Source organism: Siphateles boraxobius, unplaced genomic scaffold, assembly GCF_051911475.1.
Source record: "Siphateles boraxobius isolate OS27281-9 unplaced genomic scaffold, OSU_SipBor_1 16, whole genome shotgun sequence".
Classification (NCBI taxonomy): Eukaryota; Metazoa; Chordata; class Actinopteri; order Cypriniformes; family Leuciscidae; genus Siphateles; species Siphateles boraxobius.
In genome coordinates, this window is record NW_027508766.1 from 3,444,966 (window position 1) to 3,472,336 (window position 27,371).

The 27,371-nt window shown below is 38.7% G+C and overlaps 1 protein-coding gene across 7 annotated transcripts; it reads right to left on the reverse strand.

The window, feature by feature from the left end:
- Positions 1-1,616: 1,616 nt before the first annotated feature.
- On the reverse strand, positions 1,617-27,030 carry taf1 (TAF1 RNA polymerase II, TATA box binding protein (TBP)-associated factor). Of its 7 annotated transcripts, none has more exons than XM_077231146.1 (41): positions 26,700-27,030; positions 26,137-26,251; positions 23,191-23,314; positions 22,952-23,068; positions 22,748-22,870; positions 22,394-22,635; positions 21,794-22,015; positions 21,406-21,687; positions 20,598-20,787; positions 20,349-20,456; positions 20,101-20,268; positions 19,358-19,485; positions 19,147-19,254; positions 18,708-18,881; positions 18,400-18,573; positions 18,122-18,226; positions 17,763-17,963; positions 17,421-17,562; positions 17,196-17,243; positions 14,801-14,931; positions 14,637-14,717; positions 14,390-14,539; positions 14,159-14,278; positions 13,100-13,275; positions 11,960-12,186; positions 10,812-11,019; positions 10,450-10,615; positions 10,105-10,316; positions 9,181-9,289; positions 8,948-9,046; positions 8,688-8,865; positions 8,526-8,593; positions 8,325-8,447; positions 7,167-7,259; positions 6,984-7,068; positions 6,806-6,873; positions 6,600-6,716; positions 5,368-5,466; positions 4,625-4,835; positions 4,384-4,534; positions 1,617-2,059 (listed from the first exon to the last, which is right to left on the reverse strand). In XM_077231146.1, exons 2-41 carry the CDS (start codon positions 26,248-26,250, stop codon positions 1,819-1,821), a joined length of 5,883 nt encoding a protein of 1,960 aa, XP_077087261.1. In that variant the 5' UTR covers position 26,251; positions 26,700-27,030; the 3' UTR covers positions 1,617-1,818. The 7 variants fall into 7 exon arrangements, with proteins under 7 accessions (XP_077087261.1, XP_077087259.1, XP_077087260.1 ...); XM_077231144.1 differs by having other exon boundaries at positions 9,175-9,289; XM_077231145.1 differs by having other exon boundaries at positions 9,175-9,289; positions 20,598-20,784; positions 26,700-27,022.
- Between the last annotated feature and the right edge of the window lie 341 nt (positions 27,031-27,371).

Genomic DNA, 27,371 nt, shown 5'->3' on the forward strand with positions numbered 1-27,371 from the left:
AGTCACGGAACTGAATCAACACTGAACTGACTTCAGCTAAACAATGACACTTTTCTTTTAGTGCTGCTGTACAGCCGAAATGAACTCTGTTTGCATCAGTTAATCATTTTCCTGTGTACAGCTTCTTTGAAACAACTTATGAGGTATAAAGAGCTACATAAATAAAGGTGACTTGACTTTTACTATTCAACTGATTGAACCCCTTGTACAATATGCTTTAACTACTTTATAGAGTATAAACAGGGTAAATTGCATTTATTTTGTCTTTGGAGAAACAAATTAATATAATATATCATATAGCTTCTAGGGGCAGTGCTAAATGGGAAAAAAATATCTTAAAACACAATAACAAACATTTACAACCCACGGCTCTTAATGCATTGTGTTGCCTTCTTGAGCATCAGTGAATGTTTGCACCATGAACTAACAGTTGTCTACGAGTCCCTCAATTGTCCTCAAAATCATAGTCACTGTTGAAAAGGGTTCAAATATGCAGAAGAGGCAAGAAAACTAAAGAATGTGAGGAACCTGGAAGATTTTTCTGAAGAGCAGGGCTCATTTTAACTGCTCAGGACAAACAAGGGACTCCTGAACAACTATAACAAGCATGTCAGCAAGCAATGTTACCTGCCTGACCGCATTGTGCCAACTGTAAAGTTTGGTGGAGGAGGGATAATGATATATGGGGTTGTTTGTCAGGGGTTGGGCTAGGCCCCTAATATCCAGAGAAGGGAAATCCGAATGCCTTAGCATACCAAGACATTTTGGACAATCCTATGCTTCCAACTTTGCGGGAACAGTTTGGGGAAGATCCTTTTCTATTTCAGCATGACTGGGCCAGGTCCACAAAGCAAGGTCCATAAATACATGATTGGATGAGCTTGGTGTGGAAGAACTTGACAGAACTAGAACAGAGATTGTGAGTCAAGCCTTCTCATCCAAAAACATTGCCTGACCTCACAAATGCTGGATGAATAGGCAAAAACTCCCCCAGAAACACTTCAAAATCATGTTGAAAGTCTTCCCAGAAAAGTGGAAGCTGTTATAGCTCCATAATAACATCTATGTATTTAGAACGCGTTTACATTACAGTCCCTGTTGGTGTAAGGTTCGTACAGATACTGTAAAAAGAAATCCCAAAAATGAAATTTCAGAAATATTGTATTTAAATAAGTCAAGCTTTTTTCAAGTACCTCTTCGTAAATATGGCTGTTTTCAAGTGTTTTTGCAGGGCTTAAATTTCAAAGCACCTTGAATGAACCCTGTATAATGGTCAGGTATCCCGATACTTTTGTCCATATAGTGCATTTCTGCATTGCACGTTTCACTATGACAGTCAAATTGCAGGACAGATCTTTAAATTTTTCTGACAAGATAATTTTGTTTACTGATCAAATCTGCATGCTTTAATTCCAGTTAAGTAATAAAAATAGGATGATTTTTTAGGGGGGCTTTTTATATCCAAATAATAAAAAAATAAATGTAAATGTCAACTGTATGAACTGCCCAAGTCTGAGTTCAGTGTTTTAAAATTAATTTTGGAATGATGGATCGTAGTTAAAAGACTAGTTTGGCAAAGTGAATTGAGGTTTAGGATGGACAAAACTCAAAATGTGTACATTTCAGATACATAATTTATTTCTCACATTCTTCATCACAAACATTGTCTGAGTCACTTAAACAAACTCAATAAGCCATATAAAAATAACACGTAAACACAACCATTGGAACAGTACGAAATATACAGTTATGTGCAACACCATCATCACCACCAGAACAGTTACACAGCACATATGACAGAAGAGGAAGAAGCATGTGTTAGTTGTCAGAATCCATGTCACTGTCTCCTCCAACAGATCTGAATTCTTCACTGTCCTCCTCCTCATCACTGAGCTGTGCCTGTGTGAGAACACTAGGCCCTCGCCTCCGCTGCTCCTCCTCCTCCTCGTCTTCTTCCTCTTCACTTATCCCGTACACCTCCTCTACGTCCTGGTCTCCTGTCCTGGGGCTGGACACCTGCCTTTGCATCTGACTGTCTCCGTCATAGTAGCTGCCATAACTATAAAACACAGGAAGTGTGAAAGAGTGTATTCATAAATTTATTAGAATATAGGCCATTTGTTACAAAATACGAGAGAACACAAAACTCAATATGGTGACTGTAGGAAACGAAGGTGATTCCTTTCAAATAAAAGTGCCACATAACCTTATTAGCAATGGCAATATCTGATCTCTAAAACAGCCATTAGAACCAGGGATGGGGATAAACTGATACTGATACTTGTCCAAAAAATCCTAAGAAAATGCTGTAGATGTTGCAGGTTAAGTGGGCTGATCCATCAGTAACTGCCACGCAGACAACTCTCAAACAATGCAAGTGTGTTAATGACAAACACAGGTTGCTGCTGCCTTTCAGAGTGTTTTTATAGAAGTTATACTGTAGAGAGATGCTATCTTCTGTTTCATATTGATTAACTTTGTATGATATGAATAGGTTAAAGGTAGATAAGTGTAGACTTTCAAATCAGAAATGAATCATATCCGTAATTTGTGGCAAATCGCAGGCCTTCTTACTGGCACCACCCTTCAAAAGTTTGGGTTCAGTAAGATTTAATGTTTTTAAAAGTCTCTTCTCCTTACCAAGATTGCATTTAATTAATACAAAAATACAGTAAAAATAGCTCCTTAAAGGGGTGATGACATGAGAAATCAAGTTTCACTAACGTGGTCTAAACTGGATGCGGTATACAGGTGCCTGCTCAATTTTTTACCTTCTCCACATACTCGAGTCTTGACAACAGGACAAATGGAAAAGCAAAAGAATGTTCGCTTTGACATGTCCAGTTTAAACAGCTAATTTGTGTATCTCTACAGACTTCAGAAGGATCCTAACGTCAGGAAAAAATGGATGGTTTATTTTAATAGTCTCGGATCACGTGGAAAGATTATATGTTTGTTCGGAGCATTAGACTGCAGATTGTTTTATACGAGGCACAGTGTAATAGAGAATTAGCAAAAGAGAACTTTTGTTGAAATAAGGGTGGGTGATTATATACTGGTAGTCATGATAAACCGGTAGAAATTTGTCAACTGGTAGAGATTTTGGGCTATCATCTCTATTGAGCCACGAAAGCTTATCATCAGCTATTATGCCCCTTTTTACAAGATATAATATAAGTCTCAGGTGTCCCCAGAATGTGTCTGAAGTTTCAGCTCAAAATACACTACAGATAATTTATTATAACATGATAGAAATGCCCTTTTTGAGAGGAAGGAAAAACATGCTCTCTTTAAATGCAAATGAGCTGTTGGTCCCCACCCCGCTTTCCAGAAGAGGGCGGAGCCTATACAGCTTGTGCCTCCTATACTTTGCCTAAAACGAAAACAACATCTGTTTGGTTTTGATTATCATCTCTATCGTGGTCACGAGATCATTAAAGTTTATTATCTGCATGCGTTTTAAAGCCATATCAGTCTAAACATCCAAAGCACGCGCACAGAAAGCTGGATGTCAGACGGTGCGTCCCGTGAGTATTATACTAAGCTTTCTTTCACGTCTTATTGCTCTTAAACTGTCAAATAAACACAAGGTTATGTCAAAAACACAAAGTTCACACGCAGGATCACAATGTAAGGCTTGCCAAAGGATGACAAAAATTTAACGGATGCTGCGTTAATTGCATTTAATATCCACTTCTAATGGAATCAGCACTTTCCCATTTTTCTGGTCTAGTTTTATTCCTGTCCACCGCAGTACAAAATGCCTGTCACCTCCGCATCACAGCAATTTTGCTCCGGCCGAAAACAATTACCAAAACGGTTCCGCATGTTTATCACACTAAGGTACATATTTTGCGACAGCAAATAAAAAAAAATTTAATTATGAAGCTATATTCAAATAAATTGATAGTATAACATTTTCTTCAAAACTATATTTAAATTTTGAATGCCTGAAGGATTAAAATGTAATGCTTTTTAATGCTATTTAAGGCCTTAATTTTTGCAAAATCCATTTAAAGACTTTTAATGCTTTTTATTGCCCCACGGAAACCCCGTGACAAACATAAATTATCCTTTGTTGAATGTGTGTAAGAATGACCGAACTAGGAATTAGGAAGCACATTTTAAACTTTCTAAGAGACAATATAAGATTCAAAAATGATATATAATAAATAAATCAATCAATTACAACACCCACTGAAGTACAAGACAAACATTATTACTATTAACTTGGTTACTGTGCTACCAAATAATAAGGATTCTAGCATCCTGCAGCTATTGAAGAACAGTAGCATATGTATGATACTGGTACAAAATCATGTTTTTAGATGGAAAATCATCAGCTTTACTTAAACAAGAATATGTTTGTACATGTATTCTGACCTGACATTGCTGTCCTCCATTTGCGTTACCCCATCATGCCCCTCCCCCTCATAAGACATCATACTCTCGTCCTGCTCTATTCCAATCCGGGTGCTCTCCTGATGCCCTAATTCAGCATCACTGTCACTGCCACTCTCTGACAGTTGGATAGCTTTAAATTTAGAGCAGAGAGAAATCAATGTTACATACACAGCAAAATTCACACACAGACACACACACACGCATAAACACACACACTTACAGCTGAATGGATTATCGCCTTCCTCCTCACTGGCATCGTCTTCTGCATCTGACATCAACAGATCCTGGTAAAGTACACTGGCCTGTGCTGGCCGCCTGGAGCCTTCATCATCCTCATATTCTTCATCTCCATGCATACGCCTCTGTGGCCGCATGAGGAGATCATCTTCATCATCATCCTCGTCCTCATCATCCATATCTCCCTCATCAGCCTGAAAGTACAAACAACATTCAAATCTCTGACACTGAAAAATCTGTTAAATCATTGCATTTGCTTTGCTTTGATTTAAGTTAAGTTAAGCAACACTTTACAATTAGGTTTCATTTGTTAACATTAGTTACATTAGTTAACATAAACTAACAATGTACAATACATCTACAGCACTTATTAATCTTAATTAAATGTTAATCTCAACATTTACTAGAACAGTAAGACCCAAAGCTGTATCTGTCAACATTAATGCACTGTGAACCAACATGAACATTTTTTTTATTAACTAACATTAACAAAGACTAATAAATGCTGTAAAAATATATTGCTCACAGTTAAGTTCATGCATTAACTAATGTTAACAAACGAGAGACCTTATTGAAAACTGTTACCTATAATGTGCATATTTTAATGCATTTTTATTTTGTTCACAATAATTATTGAATTAAATCAAACGGTAAGGGGTAAAAAAGGGACTGAGAATCCCCTGTGAAGACCTCTGGTTTGAAGGGTTTTGTGCACAGGTTTATTACCGGAGCAGGTGTTTTAGGTTTGCCATCATCATCTTCCTCAAATCCTTCTATGTCCACATCAGACTCCTCCTCGCCCATTCTGCCTCTGAAGTGACGACCCTAAGGAACGTAACACAACAATGTACTTAAGGACAGTGTAGAGGCACACAGAAGGAGAGGACCAATCAGAAAATGCATGCAGCAGAGGATGGACAGATGGAGAGATAGATCCATGGAATAAAGTTTTTTTTTTTAGGCTTTACATTTTTTGTACATTAAAACCTGATACTCTGGAGAACATGCTACAGATTTACCACTGCAAGCAGGATTTCAGTTCAGTTCTTGGTTGGTAAGATTCTCATTTATATAAATAAATTAAAAAAATAAAATAAAATTGGGTTTTAGCTCACTAACGACCAGTTCTAAAATCCATCCTAAACATACTTAGCTGAAGATAAGAAAGCAAATCAAGCAGCAAACAGAAACCATCAGAGTAAAGGGGTGGGTGACCACAAAATGGATGGATGAGGGGGTGGAAGGATATATTCAAAGGGTAAAGCAAGCTAGCCAATAAAATGGACGAAGAGATGGATGGACAGAGGAATGGATGGATGCAGAGAGGGAGAGAGGAATACCTGCCCCCCTCTTTTCTCAGCGATGGGAGGGATTAGCGTAGCCTCGGCTAACAGACTAGAATCTCCCTGCAAACTCACAGACACACTGTTCTCACACACATCAGGCTGAAAGAAAGAAAGAAAGAAAGAAAGAAAGAAAGAAAGAAAGAAAGAAAGAAAGAAAGAAAGAAAGAAAGAAAGAAAGAAAGAAAGAAAGAAAGAAAGAAAGAAAGAAAGAAAGAAAGAAAGAAAGAAAGAAAGAAAGAAAGAAAGAAAGAAGGAAAGAAAGATTTAAATATATAAAAAGAAATATAAAAAGAAAAAGCCCCGGACACAGAAAGACAAACAAGTTGTAAGGGAGGAGGAAAAGACAAGAACAGAGAGGAAATGTGAATCAAACAGCTGTGCAGTACAGAATGTTTGGACTATGAACGAGAGAGAGAAAGAGAGAGAGAGAGAGAGAAGGAGAGAGAGAGAGAGAGAAGGAGAGAGAGAGAGAGAGAATACATGCCTTCTGTTCTGTTTCTGGCAGAATCTCTTAAGATGACATGCTTCATTTCACCTGCTATCAAATACACTTGCACACAGAGCACTTGAGACACCCGAGATCATGCCCTCAAGTGTGATGTGTGCATGTACCTGTGGTGTGTACGGTCCAGGAGTCAACGGGTCTAAGCTCTCAAGGTCTGCAGCGTCCAGAGCAGCTTCTTTAGCAGTAGAGATGTCCTTCTCCAGTTGAGTCAGGTGTTCGTCATACTAACAGATACACATTAAACATCTTAAACACAAAGTCAAACAGAGCACACGAAACAGCAAAGAACTCCTTCATTCTCACACAGAAGTACCTCTGCTAAAGTCTGCTTGCAGACATTCACAATTTCCAGAGCTGTTTTGGTATAAGGACTATCAGCACCTGAGAACCAAAACAATTAAATAAAAGAATGCATACAAATGTGAAATCATGTTTTGATTCAAGATGAAACAGCATTGTTTCATGACTAAAAATATTAATTTGTTTCTCACCATTGTACTTAACACTGTTTGTGTGAATGAGACCAACATCAAAAAGAAACACCTCCCGGTTCTGATACTTGTGTTTGGAGATGTTCTACATACAGACACACACACACACACAGTTCAGAGATTCTGAAATAAACCACAATCCTACTGAAGTTTCTTTTGTCCACAAACACAGATCTTCCTGACCTTACGGAGACTTTCGAGATCCATGGGGTTGATGATGACTTTATAATAATCAGGAACAAATTTCTTGTTAACAGGATGATGGAAGGGCCAGGACTACAGAGAGAAAAAGAGACATTAACTGATTAAGAAAGAGCAATTCACTTAATTTCTGCTAACTGAACATCCTATTTGGAACCATCAAATACGACTGTTTCAGTGTTAAAGCTGCTGAGCAAGTTCTTTTAATGTCAAAATACTTTCATAATTTAATGTAAAAATCAAAATAGCCCTAACTTTGATAGGTGGATTAAAGAGGGGTTTACTCTAAGCTAAAAAAAAAAGTTGATTCTCTCTCATTGGCTCTTTGATAAGGTATGGAGTCCCATAATGCACTGGCTGACACTATAGACATTTAAACTTTTATTTTATTTTATTTTATTTTATTTTCAGGTATTTGTGACGCGATCTGGGAAAACCAGAGGTCTAAAAATAAGATAATTGGGTTTTTAATTAAATTATTATTCTATAACATCTTGTCTATCATCTCTGAATATATATTGGCAAAATTCACTAGTTTAGTGCAGAAAAATAGCGATTTATAGTGGCAAGCTGAAAAGACTCTGTCTTTCTCTTTAAGAACACGTACGGCGGAGGTGCGCAAAAAAAAAAAAAAAAAATTTGCCCACAGCTCTCATTTCTCTTAACACTTCAAGAGACAGTTCACCAGTCAAAATAAACCACATAACATATAGAATAAAGGTATTTATTCCGTTCAAAATCCCGTTCCTGAAAATGAGCTTCAAACCTAACCAGCTTTAATATGGTATCAAAACCTGTAATAGGTAAAATTTCACCATGTGATGGGTTTTCCCAGATCGCATCACCTTTTATTTTACAGCTTCAGTTTTGTTTATTGGTTTTGGTAATTGGGGTAATAAAATTGCTAACTTTAAACTTGTGGGTTTATTATCTATGCACTTGTTATTCAATGTAGGAAAATCCAATAAAGAAATAAATAGAAAAAAATCCAAATAGGTTAATATTGCCTTTAAAAGGAACTTGACTTGCAGTTACTAACAATGTACAGATATTTAAAAAAAAATTAAAATAGATGTAAAGTCCTTAAATACAACTATAAATATAAAACATATTAGGTTAGAACAGTAAATGGTAACTCACATCAGGAACAGCCATCATCTTCTGTGTGACAATGTTGTCGAGTATGAAGGAGAAAGCGACCTGATCATCATCGTCCAGAAGAGGATTAATGGCTTTTTCCAAACGAACCAAACGCTCTTCTTTCTGCAAAGAGAGCCACAATAATTACTCCTCTATCTCTCTGCAAGTGTTTTTGAGTCCGAGTGAAATATTTATATCTACCTCTTTCAGTTTCTCATCACACAGACTCAGCATCGCTTGACCAACAAGGGTTAAAGGATGCTTTGCACCTGAAAAATACATATATTAATACATAAAAATAGATCATGTGTACGTCTAGTCTGAGTAAATACCTTAAGTTCCTATATGCGCATGTGAAAGTACCATTGTACGTAGCGCTATTTTTGTAGATGAGCTCGACGCTCTCTCTGAACTCTTCTCGTGAAGGGTACAAGCGCTTGCGAACATTTTCACGTAACGTCTGCAGGTCCATCGGTCGCGTGATGATCTTGTAATAATCCTTAACTACTTTGCCATTCACAGGAGTGTGAAAGGGGTATGTCTGAGAGACAAACAACATATTCAATCTGTGTGTCAGAAAATGTGTTTATGTCTAGTATATAACATAGGTGAATGCGTCTTACATTAGGAACGTCCCTTATGTCATTAATGATGCTCTCCAGTACTGAAGAGAGTGTGACCATGGGGTCTGTCCTTCTGCGATGGATGGACTTATGAGGACGCTGAGAAAAAGACAGAGAGATAGTATAACGAATGATGATGAGGACACACTGAGATGCTGCCATGTGCGGATTACAGGAATCTGTAAACAACCACACCACAAACAAACTTAAATAAACTTAAAACATACTCTTACATTGAGGTAGTCACAGTGTACTGTTGTCCCCACACGTCTCTTCTTTTTAGGAGGAAGCTGCTGCTTAGGGAACTTCAGAACCAGAGATTTCCTCCGCACTTCATCAGCACTATAAACATATTAATCATGTATCATAATACAAATACTAACACAGCTGAGCATACAAATGATGCAAGTAGCTGACAATACTTTTGGGAAGTTGACTTGCCAGAAATTACATTATCTAGAATTATTTTGAAGAGTATTTGGTAAACATTTTTAATGTGATTATGCATACAGCATATTAATTCCTAGACAAGTCACACTACTAGTGTTATATTAGCATTATTTACATACTATTAGAGCTGGGAAAAAATCGATTTGATTTAAAAATCGAGGTTGGTAGAAAAATCGAGATTTTTTTACTCCAATTATAAAATATATTTACAGTATATATATATAAATATATATAAAAAATATATTTACAGTTCGCAGTTATTTTGTTTTAAATGGAAGGGGGAGGGGATCGAATCGAATATCGAGTTTTTTTTAAATAAAAAAATCGCAGGTTTTTTTTAGGGGGGGAAAATCACCCAGCTCTACATACTATTTCAGTAATTCATGTTTTAGTTAATGTTTAGTTTCTAATTTCCCCTAAGTTTGTGCTTGTCATCTAATTTATATTTTACTTCAGCTTTATTTAAATTAACAAAAATAATTTTCAATGGTTTTAGTTAACAATAACAACTCTGACCACAGGCCCATTTTAAAAGTGAAGGTAAAAGGTGGTTAATAGAACCTTAATATGGAATTTAAATGGCAAGCAATTAAATGTTTTACACTTTCTCTTATACTTTATGAATTTTAACCTCTTGAAAAGGTTCGTCGTTGATTTAAAACAAAAAAGTTCACATACATGTTATGCAACTACCATGTCTGCATTACCTCTCAATGAGCTGCTTTCCAAGAACAATCTTGGTTCCTTCTACTTTAATAAGTTCTTCATTGTCATTGTGGATGACAGTCTTCTCAAGCTCCTCTTCCTGCTCCTCTGTCATGGCCACTGGATTAGAAGGTGGGGCATTGGTTTGGTAGTACAACGGGCAAAACTTATTGGTTCTCATGTGTCCAATTGCCCCACAAGCACCACATTTCAGCTGTAGACAAGACCAAAAACATTACCAAAAAAATCAAGTCTATGCAGACAAATATATGTGCTCATTTCATTCACAGAAAAACACTTTCAGCACACGATCAGTGGTGAGTAGGAGTATATTTCTAATTCTGTACCTTCAGGTCTGGTCGTTCTTTGGCCTTTTTGGCCTTTTTCTCAGGTGGACCTTTAAATTTGTCTTTCTCCTGGTTTCGTTTAAGGCGCCGCAGCTGCTCCTGAATTCGTCGCCGTTCCTTTCTCATCTCCTCCCTATGCTGTTCATCGAACAATGCAAACTTGCGACTGCAGACACATGAAGAACACACACAGGCATTTTTATTAATGATAATAATAAAGAATTTTACATTTGTTATTTATTTTCAACGTTTTAAATAAAAGTGTGTGTTCAATACTATATTAATTTTTTCTGTGTACTAGTACTGACTACTGAACTTTTGGTATCACGACAACCCTACTAAGTACACAAACAGATACTTACATGAAGTCATCATCCTTTGTTGTGCGTATACGCAAATAGGCGTCGATAACAGCCGGTTTGCGTACAGTCTCACAACGCACATACTCTTTGCCATCCTCGTCACGGAATGTGCGATAAATTTTCAGTCTTCTCCCTGTTGCTGAAGAGTTCAGGCTAGTGACGGAGGAAGCGTCATCATCTTTGTGAGAGCTGGTGGAGAGGGCGCTCGCTAAAATGCACAAACAGATGAGTTATTAGATACAGAGAAAGACAAAGACCTGGATATAGACGAGGGCTGGGTTAAAAATATTGATTTTAATTAATAGTCGTTTTGATGAACTGATATCGATTCTTAAATCCAAAGAATTAAACTTATATGGTGTTTTCAGTTGATGAACAAACAACTTAGTAGCATGCCTCCAAAAAGAAGAAAAAAAAAACGCTATAAGGTTTGTGCTTTGTAAGTTTTGATATGAAAAGAAATTAAGTCTTAGCTTTCAAATTCTAGCAATTTATGAAATTACGTTTTGGTGCTCTTTAATGTGCTGTGACAGATCGCTGTAGCGCCTCAGTGCAAGCGAAGGAGCAGCGCGGAGCATCGTGAACTGATAATCTCTTCCACTTTACTAGTTACAGCATGAAATAAACATGAATGAACATCAGAAGGAATACTGAAAGACTTATTGTCCAGCAGTTTCTAGCACTTAATGAAATGGTATCATGTAATCACTCAATCAGTATTTCAACCTCGCAAAGACATAAATAAACAAAATGCCATGCATGTTATATTTACCTCAAAAGTTCATAAACTTGATAGCTAGCGAGAAGAATTAACACTAGAATAGCATTTTGGCAAATCTTTTTTTTTTTACTTAACCTGTTCTTCAATATGTATTGTATTTCTGATAGAAACATAATTAAAAGTCATTAAAAAGCTATTTTTATAATGATATTATTATAATAACGTCCTTATGTGTAATTTAAATGTGATTTAACCTTTAATATTATAGTAATGTACAAACTGTTGTTCCAGATTTTTTACCCCTTATGTACTGTACCTGATACATACCCCAATAAATCAATATTGAATGTTTGTGAATCAAATCAAATTCTGAAATGTTTGTCAATACCCAGCCCTAGCATAGACAATCTCAATTTCATACACGTACAGCCTTTGCGTCGTTCCTTGCGGCCCCTCTCTCTCTCGCTGTCCTCTCCCATCAGCATCCGCTGCAGTTCTTTTCTCTCCTGTTCTTCTCTCTCTCTGCTCAGCTGAGAGCTGGTCTTCTTATTCTGCAACATGTTTTCTATGTTCTTCCCCATCTCCTCAAAATCACTGTCCTCTGCTGAGCTGCTGTCTGTGTCCGTCGATAACACCTCTGTGGACTCCAATACTCTAAAAAAAAACAAAAAAAAACACACATTAACAGTTTACATGCACATGAATATTGTAATATTAATCAGAAGTGTTTCTATTCTGTCACAACCTTGTTAGGGCGAGCATTAACAGTGCTATGGCCAGAGATGCAAACTCATAAGGGGTGAAAAAGGTGACAAAGATGAAACCCACCCTCCCCAAAACCAACTTTAACCTGGCTTTAAGTGCTTAATTTAACATCAGCTTGTCAGAGCTTTATCCCATCTTCGTTAATTAATGTCAATCATAGCAATTTTAGGAGTGACTCGCAGAACAATTTAGTGTTTCACTGGCATAATTAAATGTGTTTGTCACTCCTGAAACTTTGCAGTATACATGGACGTTGGTCCTCTTGGAACCATGACAAACAAAACATTTCTTCAAATTTTTAATGGATTATATACTGAAAGCGAGCAAAGAGTGCTCCCTCTATCACGACTGACTGAGTCCTGACTGTGAGCGAAAACTCACGTTATAATCAATGAATCTGTCTACACACTGCACAAGGAATCTCTTATTTACACTGTGTCTAAGCTTTGGTGCTATAATGAGAGGATTTGCGAGTTTGTAGAACGCAGTTGCATTAAACAAAAACTAATTCAGAGTGGATACTGACTTACCTACAGTAAACACCTCTGATTGGCCATTGATGCCTGTGTTTTGTCTACAAAAGCGAAAATAGAAACTCTTCCTTTTGTTCCACACACAATTATGCCAACCATTTTAAAAACTCAGCGTATCTACACAAATCATTCAAATGACCTATTTTGGATTCAAAACAGCGAATTTTGCCAAAAGGTGATAAGTTTGCATCCCTCTACTGGAAAACATTTTTAGTGTGAGATATTGCAGAATGAACTGCAGAAGAGCCCTGCTACTTTTAGGTTCTCACTTGTTCTGCAGGTCAAAGATCCTCTGGCATTCCTCTTTGTAACGTTCCTGATGTTCCGCTACAGAGAATCGAGACCCACGAGCAAATTTACTCATAGGCCCCTCCCCTGAACGAGCCTGTTCAGTAGACATGGTCCTCACAACATCGATCACCTCCCAACGGGAAAGTTTCTTTATCTAAATACACACATACATAAACACTAGGGATGCACCGATACCGATACCAGTATCGGTATCGGGCCCGATACCAAGCTCATGTACTTGTACTCGTACTCGTAAAAATACCCCGATACCAAAGACCGATACCTCACGTATATCCTTAGCTAATATTTCTTAATTCTTATGAACACTCTTCCTGCAGTTATAGTGTTGCTAGATTTAATAGTACACTCTAATATTTCACTTTACACTTTCGGCTGTGATTACATTGTTACTCAGTGTTATGTTAAACATTTGTTCTGTGATTTATTTGGCACCTTATGACAAATTTGATTGTCTTGTTGTCTGTGATTTCTTTAGCACTTTGACAACTTTGTGACAGGCAGGTAAAAATTACATTCATTATGTCCTTGGTTTTGCCCTTTGGAGGTTATTGGACACTGTGAAATTTGGGCTTTGAAAATTTGTGATAAGCACAATAAGAATTATTTTTTTTTTTAGGTTTATTTAAGTTGTTGAAAATAAAGATGCTGATTTGTTCATTAGTCTCATTGTGTTGTTCTTAGAAAATTGCCACATAAAACGAGAATCCCCCCAGTACAACAGGCATCGGTATCGGTATCGGCGAGTACCAGGAAAAAAATATCGGTACTCGTACTCGACCCTTAAAAAGTGGTATCGGTGCATCCCTAATAAACACACATATTAGGGAATATAAAGGCAAGAGACTACAAAATTACCACCAATAAACATTATCATTAGGGAGATTAAATAACATTGAGGAAAAAATAAATAAATAAATAAATCACACACAGCATTCTCTGATAACTATTTAGTGATTAGCTAAATCTGGGGTCATTCAGAGACTGAATCTTTGATTAGTTGATTAGTTCAGTGTCACCTCTTCCTCAGGAACTCCAAACTTGCGGAGCAACTGTTTGGCATTTTTGAGCGACAAGCGTCTCAGATCCGCATCAGTCCCTGTCACAGTCTTTTTCACTGGCTGGGGCTCTCGATCATCCTGAGCAAAAACAGGAAACAGTGTTTGATAATGAGGGTGTGTGGACATTCTCATGCATCTGAAACATTCTTAAATGCCAGGAGCTGTGCTAAATGGTCAGAAAGCATGTACCTTCTGCTGTGTAGGTTTGTTAGGGACTTTAACGTATGAAAAACCTTCTCCACAGCCGGTGGGGTCAGCAACCCCTGTGACCTCCAGGAGACACTTCCCCTTCATGGCTGCGATGAACGCCCGAGTTGTGTTCCATGGCGCAGTGCGTACCTAACCATACCACCACATTAATATAATCAAACCATGAAAAAGACAAACACCATCCAGCATAAATACGATATTCAAATGTACTCATTAAACCTCTGACCTCATCATCAATCTTCATCTGGAATTCCTCCTCATTCTCTTCCTCAGGTGCAAAAAAAGACTTTTCACCATAACCAGCATCCTGGTAGACAGAAGTGTACATTAGCTGGTGTGGTTCTGTAAGAAAATTGTGCACATCGGGATAGGAAGCGTGCATGTGTTAACCTTTAGTCTCTGCTCCGCCACCAGCATACTGTAGTATGAACAACACTGCTCTGGGGAAACCATTGCTCTGATCTCCTCTTCGGTTGGAAGCCGGAAATCAGGTTTCAGCACCCACCAGTTAGAATCCATACCTGATATAGTAGGTATGAAAGAGCTTCAGTACAAAACACAAACTATATCTGCTACGCAAGAACTTATGACTCGCATGGTGCTTTTATTCTGACAGCATTTCTGCTGTATAACAGACCTGCAACTTTAAAAGAAAATACATTGACATCTGGGTTACTGAATGAAAACAATTGAAATGAATACAAACTTGCTTGTCTTGAGATCTGATTTACTCCACATTTACATTTTACAAAATGTAACCCAAACTGTGCTAAAATCATGGATTTATACAGATTCAGAGCATACAGGGCTCAACGCTTTTTTTGGTTCGAATTTTTGCTCGCCCTGCCAAAATTTTCACCCCACCACAAAAATAATAAATAAAAAAGTATTAGTTATTGTCTTCATTGTTTTTGACCCATAACCTTAATAAAAAAAGGTTGTGACACCAAAAACTACTAGCCTAACTCATATAAATTTAAAATATTGTTAAATAATAAAATAAGAACAAATAATCAAATTACGAGCAATAGCCCAAATACAACAGAACAAACATACAAATAAAATAAAGGCTTCTTTTCATGTTTTTCAGGCAAGTCAAACAGTAATTTTCAGGTAGACAAAATGAATAATGAAATGAAAAATAGCACTGCATACTTCACTGAATAAATTAAATATAGATTAGTCCTTATTTAAAGTTAAAAAACTTATTTAGTCAAGAGCAATGAGTGATTTTTTTCCTTCGTTGTTTGATTAACATTAAAACAAAGACAGCAGCAAGTTTATTAGGCTGGTGTCACTTTAAGAGCTGCAGGGATCCAATATAGTGTTACACATGCGTTTTAATTCTCAACTGTTTATGTTCACTTAAGATATAACAGACTATGTTTACCAAGATACTTGCAGAGACTGGTATTTTTTAATGTAATTTTGTGTTAATATGTTCGCAAGACGTGAAAGAGCTCAATTCAGCGTTCATAAGCTGTCTGAGAAGGGTGTGCGCTTTGGATGTGTGCACACACAAAACTTCTCACTCTACTGAATTGAGTTCTCTTTCGCATCTTCTGGGCTTGAATACTTAAATTGGCAAGGCTTGAAACGCGTGAAAAAGATAATCTTTCATGATACAGCACTGACCCGATCAGGCAAGCGACAACTGTCCCAAGCTACGCTTACACTGGCCCGGGCAATCGGGCAGTCCTTATTGTCGAGCCCTGGCATAAAATTTTTCTATGTTTGGATGCCTGTTATCTGCAAGATCCCTGTGAATCTTGCAGACGTCTTTTTTGTAGAATGCTGTAACCAGGGCGGTTTTTAGACATAGGCAAACTAGGCGTCATCAGCTAGAAGGGCGCCAATGAGCGCACTTTAGCATGGGTGTTTGTAAAGGGTGTCACAGCCACCCTGAAATATGATTGCCACCCCCCACTGGTTCTCCCAACACTATTTGGCTAGAGTACTGTCAATCTGAAGATTCCTATATGCTTTTGGATCAGAGACCTGTCAATTACTGTCTGACTGTTGAATGTAAAGATTGCATTTGGAGCGCTCAACAACACCATTAGATCAGAGAGCTCGGTCAATGCTTTGGCAAGGTAATGATTTTTTTTAACCACACAATAACACGAAATTCAAAGACCAATTAAAAAAACAGGTACAGAAAAAAGTATTTGTGGTAGTAAAAAAAAACACGCTGTGAAATGGGTAGATAACGTTATATTGCTTAGTGTGTATTTTAGAGGCAAAATAAACTGCACATTTCATGATGAATTAAGTCTGCAGTTATATTTGGACTCTATAAAGCATTCATCTCTTCCTTGCACCTGCAAAAGGTGTGCGTTTCTGCGCCAATGCATTGTTAAAGGCTCAATGTATTTTGTAATTGTCCCATATAAAACTTTAACGGCCATGGTATAATACAATGTGCCAATTCACAACATTGATACATCCTTTATTAAACCGCTTTGTTGAATCTTTACGGATTGTGTCGAAATGCTGAATCAATTAATTCGTTCTAATAGTGCTTAATGTGAGCAGTGTCATACAGAGGGCATAGTGCCGCGTTATTTAAAGGGGAAGTTAATACAAGTAGTCCTGAAATGAATACCAGAAATACTAATGTTGCTTTTTAAGATTTGACTGGGGGGCACCAATAAGGATTTCACCTAGAGCGTCAAAATGGCTAGAAACGGCCCTGCGTAACCAATTAACATGGGCGCAGTATGTGTAAAACGAGGCAGAATTATGTGATCTGGTGTATTTCCTTAGCTTTCTGTTCCTGTCCTACCTTCCCAGTACCAGGAAAAGTACTTGCTGCATCTGTCAATTCTCCTGTCTGACAAAACACACACACAGTGACTGAAAAAAATTTTTCTTTCTCTGAGTTCCTCCTGTTTTCTATTCCCTGTGCATTTCAAACATTTCTTAATGAAAATGACAGAAGGTAAACTTGTGCTAAAGGTTGATTTTAGAATTTAATTTAAGATGAACGTGGGCATGAGAGTAAGTGCACCTGTGCGTTTGAAGTCAGCACAGAGTTTGAGGCGTTTGCGGATGCTGCTTTCAGAGTGAGAGGGAAAAGCTTTCTTTATGTCCTCCATACGTATACGGCGAGGGCGATCTTTACTCTTCCAGAACAGACGATAGATGAACACCTACAGAGAGAGAAACTATTTAAATACACTCCATGAAAGTGAAGATGTTAAATACACCAAGTAGTCTGCTCATATTAGTACTGTCCTATGTAATCAGCCATTAGATATTCAAAACTTTACTCATCCATACATCACTTCTAATCACTTGTTAACATTCAACCAGAATAAAATGGGAAGGGAGAGATGGGTGCTGGTGCTACCTGTAGGAAATCTCGAATGTGTGTGTTAGCTCGTTTAGAGTTAGGCCCTGGCACCTCATAGAGAGGGCACTCCTGACCCACAACAAATATGTCCACAAGCTCTCGGATGAAGTAGCCCTGCCTTGTCCGGATAATCAGGAAATCAGTCTCAGGCATCTTATGTAGATAGATGGGAGCTCTGAACAAGTTATTTTCAAAGGCCTGTGACACACACACGCACACAAACAAAAGAGCAACATAATTCAGAAGAATGACAATTTAAGGGATTGTACAATGTGATAAAAAAAAACTAAAAAACATGAACTTGAAGAAGGTGGCAGAGGGTGACAGGATTGTGTAAGTGGTGTCCATGATGTTACCTGCAGTAGCTGTCCAGGATGCAATGATCCCAGGAATGGAGAAGTGTGACAGTAAACTGTCTCTCCGTATTTACAGTCAGGTGCTCCTGGGTCTTTACCTGGTTTCTACAGATATAAACATTGACAATGCCATCATCAGCAGTGACCAGACTTGGAGACCCAGATCCAAAACAAGACCTCACATTATTGAGACTCAGATCTCAGACTTGATTAGGATCACTACATTAAGATCACATTTATGTCCTAAGTATTGTGGCCTGTGTGAAGATGTGACTTACTCTTTTGTAGTAGTTCTTGATCTTGGTCGCCATGCCAACTTGCATGAGAAGAGGAGGATACTCCTCACTATATTCAGCCAAAATCAGGTCTCCATCTTTGCCCGTTAGATCTTGAGCTGTGCGCATAAAGAACATGTCCCCTCCGCCTGATGCTTGACGCTCCTGCTCTCGCATCTGAGAGAGATTTTAAAATATGAAAGGACAAATGAAGGACAAGTATAAACTTTACAATGTCAATGTACATTACACACACACTCACTGTCACATTCACAAACACACAAATTAATTCTCAGGCTGTGTCAGTGTACCTTAGCCTTCTTCTTGATGTGTTTGAGGAGAGACTGGGTTGGGTGCGGTCCGGGCTGGGACAGTGCTCCAAATGAGTACTTCTTCAGGGAGGGTCGATGAAACTGCCGTAGTTTCATGGGTCCCATGTGAGTTGGGAAGAATGGCTGCCTCAACTCAACAGCAGGAATGGAGTGCTGAAGAAAGAAACGTTCACAGAAGAACTAAATAAAGAGAACTGGCAAAACAAAACCAGGAAGTCAATCGAATGATTAAACTCAATCATTGTATTATTCTGTTCTAGTGTTTTGAACAATGGCACTAAATAACAGACTGTTTTTAGATGGTCATTTTACAGTAAGCCTGTGCACATGCTCAGAGAATACAAAGGGCTGCTGGCTCACAGAGTCCAGATTATTCAGATTTGACTCTGAATCCCTATTCATATTCCTAATCCCCCACCTGGATGATGTTTCCTCCAAAGCTGCCCCTGAGCCCCTGCTGTTTAGGGTAGTAGAACTCATCGTTCGACAGATTCCAGGGATCTTTAACCTCCGGTTGGGACATATTCTAGATCAGAGTAAAACAAAGTGTTACACATCACACACATCATCTACTTTTTAAATCCCAGCCTTCTTTTCCTCACTCCACATTTTGTTTTTCTTCGTCTCACCTGTTGAGGTTCATCTTTGATGACGCCCGTCTTTCCCAGCAGAATGCGACTTTTTTTCAGTGCTGTCTCTTTTTTGTTTTCTTTGGAAGGAGAATGAGAGGCTCTCTCCTCTTTTTCATCTGGGATCTCTGTAAATATAGATCAAGGTCAAGGTTCCATCTACACTTGTTAATAATTTAGTAAAGAAATGGTTCTCAACCAGGGGACCAGGGCCCAATAAGGGGGCCCAAGATGAAATTTAGACAAAACAAGCATTACGATAAACTAAAAATTAATATATTTCTTATTTTAATTCACCTTGTTAACATTTTTTTTTCTTTGAAGGTTAAGGGTTCCTAAGGTCTTGGAAAACCTGAATGTGCATATTTGTTATTTCTAGACCTTGAGAAGTTATGTAAATTAACACATGATTATTTTTATAATGGATATAGATTATTCTAGTTATGCAAAGCTCTAAAATATTTTATCAGGTAGAAATTGTGAGATATTATTACATATTTTTATCCTCAATTCTATTTCACTACATCATGAAAAAAGGAAAAGTCATGGGGCCTTTGAATATTGTTGTAAACAATAGGAGACTATGGAGTTAAAAAGGTTCAGAAACACTTTTGTAAAGACAGATCACTGGCACAAAGTAATTGTTGTTAAGCATATTTGATTAAAATAATAACTATTAATGACTAAGAGAATAAGTGAACTTTCTCAATGGTTAAAATTAAGTATAAAATGTTAAACAATACCGAGTATGATGTTTTCATCATTGGGGTTGAGGGTGAGAATGGGAGGAGAAGGGAGGCAGTCCATGCTCTGGTCATCCCAGATTATGTGGTCTTCCCAACGTCCATACACAAGATCCTCATTATCAATCGGGAATATGGAGAACCAAGGGATGTCATCCTCATGAGCAACTGCAAGAAGATAAAAAAATCAGTTTCTTCTATTCTAAGCCCTAAAGAGTAGATATGCTTCATCAAACTCAGGACAGTACCTTGATGATCATGATTATGTTTGTCTCTTTTGGAACCTGTTATGGATGGAGTTTTGACCAAAGGAGGAGGGGTCGGGGGCACCAACTGCGAATTACTGCGACTTAGACCTGGAAAACATTCATTCCACAGACAAATAATCCATCAGGACATAAAAATATGTGTTTTTGATGTGATGCACTGTCAGTGTTGTGAATGTGCATGTGTGACCTTCTCTGTTTATTTGTTGCATTATGGCTGTGTTCTCTCACCCTGCTGAGCATTATAAGCATTGGCGTTACGGGTCATGCTAGTAGGAAGCCACCCGGCCAGACTGGCACGCTGAGTCTTAGTGCCCTTGTGTTTCACATCCTCTCCATTCCAGATGATGTCTTCCTCCCACTGGAGCTGGGTCACCATTAAAAACAACTCATCCTGCATCGGAGACACCTCATTCCCCTGCTAACACACACAAATGAAAGTACAGATATTAGAAATTGAGCTGTCTGTAACTATTACTAATGACTATTCATACTGCATGTGTCATTTTATTTTGAATGAAAAACAACCCCTGATTTACCAAATGTTTCTATTCCCCTTTTTTGCAACATAGAAGTGAGGTATTTTCTATAAATGTGCAAGACCGCTACATTTAAATAGCTTTAACAAAGTGCAGTAAACGGTAAAACTATTTGTTACAACCACTCTATTTATGATTAAATAAATAAATAATAGGATTACAAATACCAGTTTGCAACATCAAGCATAATGGACTGCTTATCAGGTGTTTTTAAGCGTATGAGACTGAATGCGCATTCAAGTTGCAAATGGCAGCAACCAGTGTTATTTTTATATTTACTTCTTTATATACTATTATAGTATTTATCATTAATTAGTTTGTTCTATAGCTATAGTATATAGCTTTCATGTATTAGTAGTTTAATTTATTTTTGAGTTACCTGCAAAAGCAACATTTCTCATTTTTATTTAGGTTAAAAAATGTTATCTAATATTTACATTTTATTTGAGCTCCATTTCAAACTAATAGTTTTAGCTTTATTTACCAATAACTACACTGACCTCAGCTTGTGCTTCTTGGGGTGGTTCCTGCTCACTGCCTGGTTCAGAAGCTGATGGATTAGCAGTTTTTTCCGCTGCATCAGTACAGTCTTGCTGTTGGTCATCTCTGAGTTTAAATCCATAATGAAAGCCGCTTCCATCCTCCGGGACGCCAAGCATGTCATACCAAAGCTGTGCTGGACCATAACGCCACTCTGCCACCTTTGGCCTCACCTCAGACACCTTATCACCTTCACCAGACACTTGCAGGAACTTGGACTCCACCGGAGCCATCATGGTGATCTACAAAGAGCCAGACACAAAGACAAAGAGTGTTTTCTTCTTGATCCCATCATAATATGGGTCCTTTTTTCTGAAGCGCCAAAGTGGACATGAAATGTCTGGTTACCTCATCATCAGACAAACACTGCTCCGGTGGTGGAGGTGGTGCATACTCATAGTCCCATCCTGATTTTTTCTTAGCCCCTGGCTCAGGTGGTTGCGATTCGTTGTCACCTGTAGCAGTGTCTGACTGTGGCTCTCTCTGCTTTCGTTTCCGTTTCCTGCGAGCACTTCGCCACACAGATGGCATGTTCTTACCAGGACCAAACAACCGCAAGAAACGCAACACCTGGTAGATCAAAAATTAACACAATATGAAACGGCAAACTACTATTAGTGCAAATGAGTTAGCAATCTAATGAAGTGTGTAATCAAATTTTGTGAATTATTTCTAAGAGATATTCCCCCAGTTTCACAGACAAGTCTTAAGCCTAGTCCCAGACTTAAAAGCATGTTTGAGCTGTTTTAAATGAAAGAAACTTCTTGTTTTGTTTTGTTCTGTTTGCTTAAACGAAACCATTGTTTTGTTTCAGGATGCGCATCAGTAATGTTATTTTCTAAGGCATGTTTATAAAAGCTACTTAAATGTCCCAATTGAACTAAGGCCTAATCTTGGCTTAATCTAAGCCCCTGTCTGTAAAACCAGGTCATTGTGTGCTACAGTCACCTTTCCGGGTCTGAACTCAGGGAAGAGCTCTGTGACTCCAGGCAGGGCTTTAGCAGCATCTTTCTGCATAATGCCTGCAAGAGGGAGGGTGAGACATCCTGCCTGTCCTCCTGTCCCTGAACCCTGAGAAGGTCGATCGCTCTCACTCTCACTGTCTGACGAACTGCTGAAATCAACTTTGTCACCCACAGATGATGGAGCGATAATGGAAGGTAGGATGATACCATCAGCCTCATCAGTCACTACAAAGAAAAAAAGAGTGAAAAAGGCAAGAACCAAAAAGAGCTGATAAAAAAATAAGACCATCCACACAAAATTGACTGATTCATCTATCAATCACACGGTCTCATTTACCACTGCTGTTCTGAGTGGGTGTGTCTTCTTTCTTGGTAGGGATTGACAGACTAGGGGGAGGGGGAGGAGGCATGAGTTTGGCATCAACATCCTCACAATCAGCATCGTAATCATCCTCTTCATCTGCACACCAAAATACACACGTCAGTAATACATTTGTGGATATAAGTCAGTGTTTTCTGCACCAGTTGTGTCTGTGTATACCCATTTTCCGTGATGGCTGCAGGTTGCCCATGGCTTGTCTGTATTTGCGGGTTTCATCTTCTGCAACTTCACTGATATCCGAGTAATCAACTGCATCGTCTGTGCTCCTTACCCACCCTAGATCAACAAACACAAATATTGCACAAAGTTAGGTTATTTTGTCACATTTCTCCTCTAAATGTACAATTGCACATATTCGACTGCTTGGAGTGACATTTTTCTATTAGACAGAAACAGACCCTCTGCATCAGTGTTGCTCTGATCTTGCTCTTGCTCAGCGGTTTCCTCCTCGCTGGCTGTGATCTCTGTAATGAGCGAACCCAAACCCAGAGAGCCCAGACCAGCCAGGTGCTTCTTTGACTCCTGATGAAGAGAAAGAGACAATTGACAGGCATACAGGTCCTTCTCAAAAAATTAGCATATTGTGATAAAGTTCATTATTTTCCATAATGTAATGATAAAAATTAAACTTTCATATATTTTAGATTCATTGCACACCAACTGAAATATTTCAGGTCTTTTATTGTTTTAATACTGATGATTTTGGCATACAGCTCATGAAAACCCAAAATTCCTGTCTCAAAAAATTAGCATATCATGAAAAGGGTCTCTAAACGAGCTATTAACCTTATCATCTGAATCAACTAATTAACTCTAAACACCTGCAAAAGATTCCTGAGGCTTTTAAAAACTCCCAGCCTGTTTCATTACTCAAAACCGCAATCATGGGTAAGACTGCCGACCTGACTGCTGTCCAGAAGGCCATCACTGACACCCTCAAGCAAGAGGGTAAGACACAGAAAGAAATTTCTGAACAAATAGGCTGTTCCCAGAGTGCTGTATCAAGGCACCTCAGTGGGAAGTCTGTGGTAAGGAAAAAGTGTGGCAAAAAACGCTGCACAACGAGAAGAGGTGACCGGACCCGGAGTAAGATTGTGGAGAAGGACCGATTCCAGACCTTGGGGGACCTGCGGAAGCAGTGGACTGAGTCTGGAGTAGAAACATCCAGAGCCACCGTGCACAGGCGTGTGCAGGAAATGGGCTACAGGTGCCGCATTCCCCAGGTCAAGCCACTTTTGAACCAGAAACAGTGGCAGAAGCGCCTGACCTGGGCTACAGAGAAGCAGCACTGGACTGTTGCTCAGTGGTCCAAAGTACTTTTTTCGGATGAAAGCAAATTATGCATGTCATCCGGAAATCAAGGTGCCAGAGTCTGGAGGAAGACTGGGGAGAAGAAAATGCCAAAATGCCTGAAGTCCAGTGTCAAGTACCCACAGTCAGTGATGGTCTGGGGTGCCATGTCAGCTGCTGGTGTTGGTCCACTGTTACCCCTTCGGAGCCGGTGCCTACTCGCGAACCGGTTCTTTGTGTTTCGACAGCCAAAGAACCGGTTCTCGGCCAGGAAAACTGGTTCCAAAGCGGCACCAACTCTTTGCTGGACTAGAACCAGAGAACCGTTCTTTTACCACCGTGTCATGCTTACAGCGGGGCTGGAGGCGGGTTTAGATGTGTCCTAAACATATTTTATGACCGCAAAGCCAGGAGAAACATTTGCAGAAACACGATGTAGTCCACATTGTAATTATTATGCTTGAAGTTGGCGCAAGCGTTTCTAGCTTTTTTTAAATTTTATTTTTTTATTGAAAACATTATGTAAGCAAAGAAGAAAACAGTCAAAATATAGAACAAATAAACGGAAAGAAAAAAAAGACACAAGACAGAGGTACATAACTAATCAGAAATTATTACATATCAAAGGAAAAGATTAAAAGACTTACTTATTTCAATTGTTTTTAAAGCCTTCATGGTACACAAGTTAGAGATAATCCCAAAATAATGTACTTGCTAGCGTTTCTGTATGGCGACGTACACAGTGACGTAACGACGTCGTTCGCTGGGCGCTCTAGTCAGTGGGAAAACAAACCGGTTCTGAGAAGGTTCGCAAGTTGAACCAACTCCGAACTAACTTTGAACCAGCACCAGTTCCGAACCAGTTCTTTTTTGGTGGAAAAGGGGTATGTGTTTTATCAAGGGCAGGGTCAATGCAGCTAGCTATCAGGAGATTTTGGAGCACTTCATGCTTCCATCTGCTGAAAAGCTTTATGGAGATGAAGATTTCATTTTTCAGCAGGACCTGGTACCTGCTCACAGTGCCAAAACCACTGGTAAATGGTTTACTGACCATGGTATTACTGTGCTCAATTGGCCTGCCAACTCTCCTGACCTGAACCCCATAGAGAATCTGTGCGATATTGTGAAGAGAAAGTTGAGAGACGCAAGACCCAACACTCTGGATGAGCTTAAGGCCGCTGTCGAAGCATCCTGGGCCTCCATAACACCTCAGCAGTGCCACAGGCTGATTGCCTCCATGCCAAGCCGCATTGAAGCAGTCATTTATGCAAAAGGATTCCCGACCAAGTATTGACTATTGAGTGCGTAACTGAACATAATTATTTGAAGGTTGACTTTTTTTGTATTAAAAACACTTCTTTTATTGGTCGGATGAAATATGCTAATTTTTTGAGACAGGAATTTTGGGTTTTCATGAGCTGTATGCCAAAATCATCAGTATTAAAACAATAAAAGACCTGAAATATTTCAGTTGGTGTGCAATGAACCTAAAATATATGAAAGTTTAATTTTTTTTATTACATTATGGAAAATAATGAACTTTATCACAATATGCTAATTTTTTGAGAAGGACCTGTATATACAATATGAAGGTCATCATTCCTTTTTAGCCTCACTCCACTAAGGGCATTCACACTGACAATGACTTGCAACAGCAAAAAGACCTTAAAGTTGCTATGTAATGGAAGTATCTACAGATCTTTTCTTCCATATTGTGACATGCATCGTGAGTGATACGGATTACTGAAGAGAAGAAATTAGGGAACTTGGTTCTATTCATTCGTTGTTGATTAGATGGAGGCAGAATGATTGAAGAAGTCTGGCATACATCACCAGGGAGAAGTCTGTCATTTCACCAGAAGACTAAATTCTAATTTTTTTTATTATAAATTACACACAAAAAAACTAAAACATGTGAAATATATGCATGTATAAATCTCAATAAGATCAATAACATGCATTCAGAAAATAGAAAGGTGAAAAAAATGGGAAGGTGAATTTCCAACTCATGCCGACATCAAGAGACACTCAATAGCAGGGATTTAGTTTCTTACTGTATCCAGCACACTGTCACCTTCCAGCTGTCCATTCTCATTGATGTTGCCAAACAGAAACCCTGTCAAGTGGAAGGGCCGGTCCTGGTCCTCATCGCTGTCTGAGTCTGACATTCTACACATACAAAAACAAGATATCCTAGCATTCATCAGCCCACCAAATCTAATGCATCCATGAAGATTATTACTGGCAAAGTCAGGTAAGCCAGCGATCATTTAGCAGTTACTTTTATTATCTCCCTCTTGTGGGACTTGAACTTGCAACTTTTCGAATTTAACGTTCTTTAACCACCACAACACCCTCGGACTATATAACGCTATTAACAGTTGCTTAAATAAAACAAATGCATTTACACAAATACGCCGCTAAACAGTTTATACCAGAATTAATAGAGTATAATTGACAATACAAGAGAATGGAGATAGGACAGGAGAAAGGGGATGTTGACACGTTTACTTTTTCACACGCCTCCCTCTATGTTCCACCTTGGTATTGTTTTACTTTTATCATGCTTTTTAGCCACTGTTATGGCTTCAGCATACTAATCTTTGAGAGCATGTACCTTATCCTCTATTGCTGTTATCCGGCTCGAAGGCCTCTGGATCCTCGGGTTCGGGTAAAAATCTGACCGAAGGAGGAGCTCCCTGTCCCCGGTCGATTAGCTGTTAGCAGCCAGCCAGAGGGAACACGTAAATGCATACGCGCAAAAAAAACATAAAAACATTTAACGTTACGTTCAATACTATTATATGCAAGCTTAGTTTATCTAATATGTAGATATAAATCCCTCAAACATCTTTGACAATGAATGAGCTGCTGCTGCCTGCGCGGGTAGTATCAGCAGCTGTGTTTGTGTGTGTGTGCTGTGCTTCTGTTTGTTTCTGTAGTTGTGTTCGGAGCTGATCCAGTTTATCTGACTCCCCCTGCCGGTCTAATGATGCAGGTCCGCACCGGAGGGTAGAGCATCTGGCATTGTTCTCTGTTCAGTTTAATTTGATAAGAGGTAGATGGTGACACGGGAGTGGATTTTCAAACCTCTCCCGTTCCACTCCCACAAAAAAATCCTGTCCCGTCCCAATCCCACGAAAAAACATCCAATCCCGTCCCAATCCGAGAAGAATGACTCCTATTCCCTCCCACTCCCGTGTTGTTCTGTTGTGCCGAATTTCGACTCCCTGCCAAATTATTACCCCCCTCGTTGAAATCAGTATCTGATTGCCTAATCCTAACCCCA